Here is a 12221-nt window from a genome sequence, read left to right as displayed (position 1 = left end):
TTAATATAATAAAACTTCGAGAAAGAGGGAGGATACAACTTTTTTTTAAATATTTATTAATAAAAGTTAAATTTATCATTACAGGTTTAGCCTAATGCGATATATAAGCGACAAACCAATAATCAGAGTTATTGACAATATAATTATAAACAACATGGGATTCTTCAAGAAGCGGGTATTTAGGGTTCTCAAGGGTTGGCAACGCTTAAGTGGCTCCTATGGTGTTGCTTATGTCCATGGGCGACGATGACCGCTTCCCATGAGGCGGCTCGTCTGCTTGTTTGCTGACTATGCTAACATTGCAGTCTTTGTGAGATCATTCATCATAATCATAATAGCCTTTATTGCCGAAACTAAAACATTATTACATTACATTTATAAAACAATTTACTTAAAACTAACCTAACGAGATCATCCAGAGCAGTAAATATGTCCAAGTTCGATGCAAGTTTATTGATAGTGCGAATTGGCCCTCGTTAGCGGGGCTTCCCTCAGCAGTTGTGCGAGCAAGGGGTAGGTCAACAGCGGCGGGCGGCGGCGGCGCCACACGTGCCGGTCGGCACGTATATATCTTATTGACTAGTTTATTTTTAATTGTAATGGGACATTTATAATGTAATGTAGCAGCAAGAATGTAGACATTTAGTAATTATGAGTCAGTTAATTAAAACAGTAAATTAGAAGAACTAGGTAGCGTTTTACTGCAATTCTAGCTCATAGTGACATTCAAGGTCATAAATATGTAGCTAACCAATTTTAATTCTGCGTAATATTCAATCCTGAAACTAATGTTGTTCATAGTAGTCAGAACTAAAAACGAATGGGACGATCCAAGACAATACCTTTACATTATACATAACATAACTCACTGCTATCAATTGGAAGCTGTTATTATAACGCCAAATAATAAGATTTTCGCAAGCTTTGTCATCATCTTAGAATAGAATAGAATAGAATCATTTATTGCATGTCACAAACCAGTTGTAAAGGTGGTACATATTATGTGGTTGGTTCAAGTGACGCCCTGTAAGGACACAGCAACATTAATACTACAGATAACTTAAAACTAAACAACTTAACATTTTAAATGCATCTTTTCTTCTTCCTCGCGTTATTTCAGCTTTTTCGCCACGGCTCATTGGAAACAAGGGTTTGCTTGGCAACTAAATTAGGCATTAGTTTTTAAGCAAGCTTAGTACCTACTTGCATTTATTTAGGTTCTGTACACATAAATATTCATAAGTTTTTAAGCAAAACACTGTAATCTAGATCTTGTGAGTTGTTATAGTTAATTCAATTCGATAAAGCTGCATGACAACTTTTACGTAAATATCGTAGTTTGATCAAATTATACGCTTTACATACGCTCGCGTCTGTTCATCTAATCTAAACACACACACACACACACACACACGTTCGTGACACTTTACTCTCACTATGTTCTCTTTTATGTATGTCTATTACTGTTTGTGTGTTTATGAATAAAACAAATTCTATTATTCTATTATAAAGGCGCCATTCATTTCGTGATTTTCCATCGAGTTGCTTTATAAATTGTTAAGTGGCACATTGCAACAATAAACTACGAACGAAGTAACTAAGCTGGAATAAAAGTAAAATTATAATGTAGCCAACCACTGGTGTCAAAAATAAGATGTAAATAAATAAATGGTAATCCTTCCATTCCTATTTCTTTTTTAATTTGTTGGTATTTTTTAATGACATAGCAGACTGACTGGCTGATCAGAATCAGCCTTGGGCTTGGCATTTATCTTTGGCAAAAGCCAACAACATAAACCAATTTTATAACACTTTATTAAAACCTCACAACACAATGTTTACAAAGTTGTTTACAAAACTATATAATGTTGTCTTTATAAACATCCCTACATAATTGATGGTTACGCACATAGACACCGCACCGGCATGTTAACTAATGTTACTAATACTAATTAACGGAGCCAGAGGAAATGTGACGCAGTATGTGACACCCAGCGTGGGGATATAGTTGATTTGCCGTATGGGAAACTATGGATAGTGCTAAAAACTATTATAGAATCTGATTAATTATTAAAATGGTGTTTCAGTGTTGTTGTTTATGTAATAATCTTGGTAGAGGGAACTGTTTTCTGGTATGCTACAGTTCAGTTAGATCTTATTTTTTTTTTGTCTGAACCAACCATACCATATGTAACTTGTAAGTTTTTCAAATCACGCCAGTACACGTCAGAAACTCCGGAGGAGTTACATGCGCGTTGCCGACCCTAACACTCCGCACCCTCGTTGAGCTCTGGCAACCTCACTCACCGGCAGGTCAATATGAGTAGGGTCTAGTGTTATTTGGCTGCGGTTTTCTGTAAGGTAGAGGTACTTCCCCATTTGAGCTCTGCTCTAGATTAATTCCACAGATTAGCTGTGCGGGGCAGGAAGTTTCTGGAGAAACACACAGAGTTGTTTAGGAAATCCCTTAAATATATATGCGATATTATTAAGGCAAACATTGTTAATGCATGAGAAATGCTAAAACACGTTATTCTTTCAGGAGGACGTGTGCTACGTGGTCGCGAAATACGACTACGCAGCGCAGGGTGCCCAGGAGCTCGATCTCCGCAAGAACGAGCGCTATCTCCTTCTGGACGACTCCAAACACTGGTGGCGTGTACAGAATGCGCGCTCGCAGTCGGGCTACGTGCCTAGCAACTATGTCAAGAAGGAGAAACCTTCGCTCTTTGACAGGTAACACTAGCTCAGCAACCTACAGTTGACAGAAGACTACTAATAGTAACACAAGTATTTTGAACGAGTGCTGCCTTCTGGACGATGATACATTGGTGGCGTGTACAAAATGCGCGCTCCCAGTCGGGATCTGTACCTAGCAAGTATGTTAAGAATGTCAAGATAGAGAAGCCTTCGCTCTTTGAAAGGTGAGTTGGCAAATCCTCATTGTACAAGTCCTCCCTTTGGACGTCATTTTTCTCTTCAAAGAGTCCCGTTCAGAATCAATGAAACGCGCGCCAGAGAGACGTAGCGAGATCTAAACGGCCATAGCATGAATATTCACCATAAAATAACCTTTAGTTTTATACTCCTCCCTCAAAGAATATTTAATGAGGCACATTTTTTTACAGCTCTGCCCTAAAGATTACGAACCAATGTTCGAGATCGATAATAAACAAAGAATTGAGTTCCCTAGAATTATTATTTAATAATATAATAATAATAATATAGGACATTTATTACACAAATTGACTAAGTCCCACAGTAAGCTCAATAAGGCTTGTGTTGAGGGTACTTAGACAACGATATATATAATATATAAATATTTATAAATACTTAAATACATAGCCCATGACTCAGGAACAAAATTAAATATTCATGCTCATCACACGAATAAATGCCCTTACCAGGATTTGAACCCGGGATCATCATCTTCGTAGGCAGGGTCACTACCCACTAGGCCAAACCGGTCGTCGCAAGAATTGTGTCAAAAGCATGTTTTATTTTGGAATTTACTAATAAACTTTAAGCAAAATCCCACAAGACACGACAACTAGACACGGGAGAAATATATGCTGGCGCCATCTATGCAAACCTTTGACAGTTGCCAATCCCATTGTGTCTGAGAACTGTAGTTATTCATCAGTCATAACAGACAATAACCAAAATCTGTCGTCATCAGCTGTTTATGAATGAATCAGATGTGGTTCTAGTATAAGGAAACCAAATAACTTAATTACAAATAATTTAATTAACAGGAAAACCAACTGACTTGTAGTTTTTTTGTTTAACGAGGTATGTGTGCGTATTGTGGCAAGCGAATACATAATTACGTAAGTATTTTACACGAGCAGACTATGGGTCAACTGTACTCAAAGGGCATACAACGCCTTCAGGATGCTGTTGGGTCTGCCTCGTTACTGCAGCGCTTCAGGGATGTTCGCCGCGGAACGAACTGATGACTTCTATGCCATCAGGCGTAAGCGGATAGCGTCTCTGTTGTGTCGGGTGCGGGGCAGTCACAACCAGGGATCGGAACCGGTTTTTTGGAAAAACTTTGAAATAAACATATATTTCGGTTTATTTTATACTCCAAATATAGGACTCGGTTGTGTTTTTAGATAACGACTTCGTATTATGAGATTGCCCAATTAGAAATGAAATAATTAACAAAGAACGAAAAAATACCGTTTTCGTTCCCATACAAAAAATACCGGTTTCCGATCCCTGGTCACAACAGCATACTCAAGGTCATGGCTGACAGGGTGGATTGTACCTTCCTAAAATTTTGGGTTTAATTAGTTATAAATGAATGTCGTAGTTAAGTTACTAACGTAGCCATAAGCCATACTAACAATTATATGGATAAAATTTTATCTGTAATAAAGAATTAATAATAATGTATCTATCTATTCCGATCCCGGTAAGGGCACTATTAGTGCGATGGATTCTTCCTGGATTATGTCCATAAAACTAGCACAAGAAAATCGGCGGATCTTTCAATTTAAGACTATAGATCGTGTCATTCACGGAGACGCGTGCTTGACTCGTAATGTCAAGTCATTAAAGGTTAGATTTGACAAACCTGCGCGTCATCGTGGATGACACGAACTACAGGATTTTTATTTAGTCACCTGCAAGATTTTACGAGGTGAATATATAGGTCATACTGAGCAACTTTGACTATGGGACCAACCCCGAAATCGCGAAAATACCCATAACTTAGTACAGTCAAGTGTAAAAATATGGGTGTACACATCTTACTCAAAAATATGTCCCATAGCATCTTATTTCGGTGTAATAAGAGCGTAGTACCATATTTATGAGACGTTTCTTTCGATACATATTTTTGCACTTTACTGTATTTATGTGTATATTTGTTTCAGTATTAAGAAGAAAGTGAAAAAAGGCTCCGGTTCGAAAACGCTACCTTCCAATAGCTCGCCCGTCCGCGGCGGCACCGAGTCGCCCGGCGCGAGGCGCGTCGCTGAACCAACGGAGGCGCTCGGAACTGCTGTGGTCAAGTACAACTACCAAGTGAGTTCCCTTCGCTACTGCTGTGCAACGCTTGGAAGTGGATTCGCTCCGACATTAAATTAAATTAAATCATTTATTGCAGACAACATTGATATATACATATAACATTTATAAAAAGAATTAAAATAAAAACGAAAATTTAAATCGATTTAAATACTAGACATTAAAATGTACATGATTAAGCATTTCATTGATTAAAATAAAATAATAAATGGATTTTATAAACAAGGATTAAGCGCAGTCAAAAATAAATTAAAATGTCAAGCTTCCTATAAACTATAAATAACTGCAATTAAAAAACGCAAGGCTTCATTTCTGTCTAGCCAACGTCGCCGAGTTCGCTTAGGTATTTTCTATTTCGTCTGTACTTGGGAACTTAATTTCGTAAAGAGGCTGAATGTTTTTAAAGAATTATTTAAAACATTCAGCCTCTTATTGCCTCTTAGGTTCGGTTCTTCTCTTACCTGTCACTGAGCCTAAGCGTGAGCGAGATGGATGTGCGTGCTCGAGACCGCGGATATCATGCTTTTTAATTAATTGTAAGTGTTAACGAAAGAAAAGTAATCGATGAGATCCTTCAAAAATAAAATTTGCGCATCAATTGTTACAAATGTTTAAAGTGCATTTAGAACTATTTTAGTGTTTTTTTTATCGTACAAAACTTTTAAAAAACGCAGGATTCGATCGATATGGTCACTAGAGAAAATGATCAAGATTGCTAATAATATTTTTGGCAACCGTATTGTGATATTTGTGATCTAAAAAAGCGGTACGGTTTTTCAAAAACTCCGCACCTTTTATAACCAATTACTGAACACACATGTTTTTAAATATATTAAAAACGGGTCACTCACTTATTTTAGGTCGAAAACCGTTTGAAATGCTTCACTCCGTACCGAGGAGTGTCGTCAGGAGCTTGCGTTGGCGGACTGGCGCAGACGCAAGCTCCTGACGATACTACTCGGTACAGAATGAGCGTTTTTCGACTTAAAATGCGTCAGTTTGTTTTTAATATATTCAATATGTCTCCCAGAAGTTTTGTCATTAAAACAAATGTTTTTTCCAGGCGCAACAACCCGACGAGCTGTCGCTGACCAAAGGCACCAGGATCCTCATCCTGGAGAAGAGCAACGATGGCTGGTGGCGGGGGCAGTACCAGGGGCACACTGGATGGTCAGTCTCCTTTCTAACCTTAGAAACCGTGCTTTGGGAGGGTCTGTCATCTAGCCCCTGCTTCACCGCTGTGACAATAACAATTCGCAGACCCCAGCATCAATGTTTATTTGTACATTGTAGTTATAGAAATGTAGACACTGACTTTTTCGTAGCGGGCAACAATAAAATTGATAAGTTGGCGAAATAAGCGCCTGGTGGTCTCAAGCGGCAACTTAAATTTGGCACGACACTTCGTGCCTAATAACAATTCTTTGTGTGTAACGACGACATGGGACAGCCGACGTCGATCGATCGATTTGTTTAGGTAGAAACTATCAATCGATTGGTGTGGTAACACCCTTTGCCTCCCTCCTATATTTCACACAAACTACGTATAAATTGCATACCAATATGATAAATTAATTATAAAAAACAGCTTTAATGTGATTGGTTTCTTCAAGGTGTTTTTTTGGCTTAATATCCTGCGCTTAAGAAGAAATACCAGCTAGGTTGTAATGTTAGGTAAATATCTCCATCGCTCTTACGGGGGCGACTCCTAAAATTAGTGCGATAAGGACAACTGCAGGTTAGTCGATTAATCTTGTGTAAAAAACTCAGAATCGAGGTTTAGTTCTCGACATTTTCCTTCTCCAAAAACTTAACCAATCGTAACGAAATTTTGGAAACGGAACGAGATAGAAATAATCTGTGTCTGACCGTTTTGATTTTTGCTTTTGTTGTTGCCGTTTTTGTGTGCTAGGCGTCTGTGTGCGACGCATTTATTTACAGACAGACAGGCAAGGCTCGGAAACCGGTTAAATTTCTAAACTGTTATTGTGTACTTGGCGCAAAACCTTTTAATTTCGGTTTCGCTCGAAAAACCGTTATTTTTGAACCGGTTTTTATGAGAACAGTTATTGCCAATTAACTGGGTTGGAGCAATAGAAACCGGTTTATTATTATCCCGGTGTCTATGTTTACGTGGCACACCAACAGGCCGGCAGCGGCAGGCCGTTTCGTCGCTCGTCGAATAAACCGGTTTTTTTAGGTTACAATAAAGTTCTTAAAACGTTCGCGTTCTTATAAAAGTTTGGAAGGAAACCGAAATAAACTGGTATTAACCGATATTTTATAAAATGTACACAGGTACTGGTAATATTGAACTCAAATAATCTAGGGCCGAAATTCAGAGCGGAAAACGTCCAGAACGTTTGTATGGAAAAATTGCCAGTAACTAATGTCCTCTTAAGTCACATTCAGTCATTCAGTACTGTTTTGCGATTAGTAATCTGTGTAGGTGCGTGTGTGATGATGTAATCTGTGTAGGTGTGTGTGTAATGATCTAATGATGTAATGTTTCACCCCAATTCTCCTGGCGATGCCTGCTAACTCTAGCTTTACTTACAAAATCTTTTAAAACTTGCGAATTCTTGTACACTGTATATTTTGTCGGATATTTGTAAAAAAAGTTTGGCACATTCCTAAAAAGAAATAGCCACATACGCAATTAATTAAATATTAAATAAATAAATAAATATTATAGGACATTATTACACGTGTTTAATTAGACTTCTATTTTTTGTTCGTTCAATAGGTTTCCGTCGAACTACACGAGCGAAGAGGGCGACGCGGAAGATCCGGTCCACACTTACGCTATGGCGGAGAACGTTCTAGATATTGTAGTAAACACCCATGACTCAGGAACAAATATTCCATAGCTCATCACACGAATAAATGCCCTTACCAGGATTTGTTGTCGATAGAGTTATTAGTGTTACACGAACTTACGACTTTGTTAGTTAAATAATAATAATAAATAAATGAATAAATAAATATTATAGGACATTATTACACAAATTGACTAAGTCCCACAGTAAGCTCAATAAGGCTTGTGTTGAGGGTACTTAGACAACGATATATATAATATATATACATATTTATAAATTCTTAAATACATAGAAAACACCCATGACTCAGGAACAAATATCCATGCTCATCACACGAATAAATGCCCTTACCAGGATTTGAACCCGGGACCATCAGCTTCGTAGGCAGTGTCACTACCCACTAGGCCAAACCGGTCGTCGTACTTACAACACAATATGAGAATTAAAATTAAACTTACATGTACTTATAAATATTACACCTGAACTCTAAATGAATAGAGTTCCAGTGTTTCATTATTTTACTGATGATATCATAAGTAATATGCCTAAAATAGCATATTGTAATATGTCTAAAATATTACATTATGTATTAAGGGCGGTAAACACGAATTTACGAACAAGTGTTAATTTTAAGCACGAAGCGGAAGGCGACACACACAGTTTTTCATCACACTTGTGAGGAAAAAACTGAATTCGTCCGCCATATTGTAATTTTTGACAGGTTAGGCATCTAATGTACGGAAGGTAGAGGCAAGGAACAGAATCTCCATATACCAAAAATGCTGACAAAAAACCTAAAATAGGTGGCGCTATAATACCTAGAATACTTGAGAAAAAAATCTAATTATAGACAGCGCACTTCACTCTGTCAATAACGCCTAGGTTCTTAGCTACTCTAGCGCTACTCTGGAGAGATTTGGAACTATTATTTATAGCTGACAGCTGGACACTTTTGCAACAGTTCTGCCTAAGGAGATAAGTACTGTTCCTTGCCTCTACCTTCCATAATCTAAGGCACAGACCTATCCAGCATTTAGCCATGATTGAAATTTGTGTAAGAATATTATATTGGCTATTAAATTAATGAAATTCAATATTTATAAACATAACCAAAAAAAATATTTTCAAAATAATATATTTTCTACCTGATTTTTTTTTTTTTTTTTTTTTTTTCTTTATTTAGAAACAAACAGTCTCTTATATTCATAAATTTTTACAATATAGGGTAATAGACTTATAGACCTACAGTTTCCTTAAATATAGTATGAAAACCATATAACCTAAATATATATAATTACTAAACTAAACCTGAAATTCTAAGTTGCCAAATTGAAGTTACAAATAATGCTCGTACATCCTAACAAAAATAAAAGCAAAGATGAAGTACATTGCAATAACACTAATAACAAACAATAATTGTAATTAAAGTTAACTATCTAATTTAAGTCCATTAATACATTTCAATGTAAGTTGTTTGAAACTACCGAACTTTTCACTGAAAATATCTACATTTTGAAACTTATCATCATACATCCTGCATGCTCTTCTAATGAAACCGTTTCTCGCATATGCGGTTCGACTACGAGGAATATAAAAGAGGTTCTTCTTTCTACATGCTCACTCACAACGACGGGGTACTCTAAATGAAACAGATTTTAATAACTCAGGGGCGTCGATGATGTTGTTAATGACTTTATAGAGAATTATAATATCAGTGCGTTCGCGACGCAAGCTCAAGGGTAAAATATTATGTCTTTTCATAGCGGTAGTGTAATCTATGTATTTATTTCCAGTGCGATATTCAATTGCTCTTACAAACTTCTTTTGCACTCTCTCTATTCTATCGCCATGAATTTTATATAGCGGGTTCCACACTGAACTAGCAAATTCTAATCGACTACGGACATAACTATTAAATAATATCTTATACGTCGAAGGTCTCCTGAAATCTTTACCTACGCGCAATATGAATCCCAACTGCTTAAAAGATTTATTTAAGATATTATCAATGTGGGGTACAAAGGTAAGCTTTGAGTCCATGATTACGCCGAGGTCACGGATCTGGTTCACACGAGTTAACTCTTTATTACAAAGATCATACTTGAAATTAATAGTTGTCCTTTTTCTACTAAAGCTAATAACAAAACATTTTTCTGGGTTTAAGAAAAGATTATTTGTGTTACAAAAAGTCTGGAAATTATGTAAATCGTTTTGTAGTAAAGTACAATCTTCTGGATTTCGTATGACTCTGAAAATTTTCGTGTCGTCGGCATATAAAAGCATGTTTGAATTTTTGATACATTCAGTGATATCATTTATGTACAGGACAAATAACAAGGGCCCCAAATGGGAACCCTGCGGTACACCAGAACTGATAGACCTATAATGAGAAATATGTCCCTTCACAGCTACGGCCTGCGAACGATTTTCTACATAGGATTTTATCCAGCGATAAAGATCCCCGTGTATACCAAAATGCCACAGCTTTATAAGTAAGCGCTCATGACAGACCTTGTCGAAAGCCTTGGCAAAATCGGTATACACAGCGTCCACTTGACAGTTGTTATCTAGCGCAGTTAATATGGCTTCTGTATAAGATAGAAGATTCGATTCGACACTACGACCACTAAGAAAACCATGTTGGTTTGGAATGATATGACGCCGCATCGCAGTAGAAAGCTGATCACTAACAATCTTCTCTAAAATTTTGCCAAACTGACACAATTTCGATATAGGGCGATATTTCTCTATGTCCGAGCTAACTTCACCTTTTGGTACTGGTGTAACTAATGCCTGTTTCCAAAGTGAAGGTACACACCCCTCCCTGATAGACCTCTCAAAAAGTAAAGTTATAGGCTGATTTTGAACTTTATTTCAAAATAATAAGGTTTACTTTTGCATACTTCCGGACACACTTATGTTATGACTTATATAGGGTTAAAGTGAAAGATATGGCTAACATTCTGTACATATACGGGTTTAATACACTAATTTCGACTTTCCCGATTCATACACTTTATTATTCACTAAAATGGGACTTCTTCTTCTTCTGGTGCCATGCCCAGTCTAATCAGCTGTCAGCATGGCATTCAGCTCTCTGGTCTGGGACTTAATCGCATATAAATTATCTTGACGTTTGGACGACGGTATTTCGAACTACATGGACTTTGGACTCTAGGAAGAGGCATCACAACCCGAATACTTCATTGTCTCAGTTTATTTTTCCAATAAAAACTACCTATCTCAATAACTGAATAAATAAAAATAACTGAATAAAATGTTTGTTTTTGTCTCCTCCAGGTGGCATTATACTCGTTCACATCGAATAACGAGCAAGAACTATCGTTTGAAAAGGGCGACCGACTAGAGATCGTCGAGAGACCCCCCTCAGACCCCGAGTGGTACCGCGCGAGGGACTCCCGCGGCCGGCAGGGGCTTGTCCCACGCAACTACCTGCAGGAGCTCGCCGACTACCTCGCCATGCCGTACAGGTAGTGTGTCATGTTGTCCTTCAGACCCCGAGTGGTACCGCGCGAGGGACTCCCGCGGCCGGCAGGGGCTTGTCCCACGCAACTACCTGCAGGAGCTCGCCGACTACCTCGCCATGCCGTACAGGTAGTGTGGCGTGGGGTTGTGATGGTGTCTGGGCGCGCTATCACATGGTAGTTTTACCCAATATTTGAGTAGGAATTGTAAAAGTAATCTGTTATTAATATAAATAGTTGATATTTTCAGTGAAGCGACGGAAGGCGGGCGAGCAGCGGCCGGCACGGGCGCGCAGGGCCGCGCCTGGTACTACGGCGCCATCACGCGCACGCAGTGCGACACCTTGCTCAACCAGCACGGCCACGACGGCGACTTCCTCATCAGGGACTCCGAGACCAATGTCAGTATACCGCACCCACCCGTACACACACACATACACACACACCTATACAAGGCCGCGCCTGGTACTACGGCGCCATCACGCGCACGCAGTGCGACACCTTGCTCAACCAGCACGGCCACGACGGCGACTTCCTCATCAGGGACTCCGAGACCAATGTCAGTATACCGCACCCACCCGTACACACACACATACACACACACCTATACAAGGCCGCGCCTGGTACTACGGCGCCATCACGCGCACGCAGTGCGACACCTTGCTCAACCAGCACGGCCACGACGGCGACTTCCTCATCAGGGACTCCGAGACCAATGTCAGTATACCGCACCCACCCGTACACACACACATACACACACACCTATACAAGGCCGCGCCTGGTACTACGGCGCCATCACGCGCACGCAGTGCGACACCTTGCTCAACCAGCACGGCCACGACGGCGACTTCCTCATCAGGGACTCCGAGACCAATGTCAG

General features: G+C 39.0%; 1 protein-coding gene across 1 annotated transcript in view; it reads left to right on the top strand.

Annotated features, from left to right (window-relative positions):
* LOC133518184 (cytoplasmic protein NCK1) overlaps positions 1–12221 on the top strand; it is a 33650-nt gene that overhangs the window by 2740 nt on the left and 18689 nt on the right. The window contains exons 2-7 of the mRNA XM_061851813.1: positions 2543–2736; positions 4884–5034; positions 6101–6207; positions 7784–7871; positions 11157–11347; positions 11592–11742. Coding sequence (XP_061707797.1) covers positions 2543–2736; positions 4884–5034; positions 6101–6207; positions 7784–7871; positions 11157–11347; positions 11592–11742 — 882 coding nt within the window. The remainder of the gene's footprint in view (positions 1–2542; positions 2737–4883; positions 5035–6100; positions 6208–7783; positions 7872–11156; positions 11348–11591; positions 11743–12221) is intronic.

Source organism: Cydia pomonella, chromosome 5 (genome assembly GCF_033807575.1).
Source record: "Cydia pomonella isolate Wapato2018A chromosome 5, ilCydPomo1, whole genome shotgun sequence".
NCBI classification, from domain to species: domain Eukaryota; kingdom Metazoa; phylum Arthropoda; class Insecta; order Lepidoptera; family Tortricidae; genus Cydia; species Cydia pomonella.
Note: the sequence above shows the minus strand (reverse complement) of the source record. Positions and strands in the feature narration are given on the sequence as shown.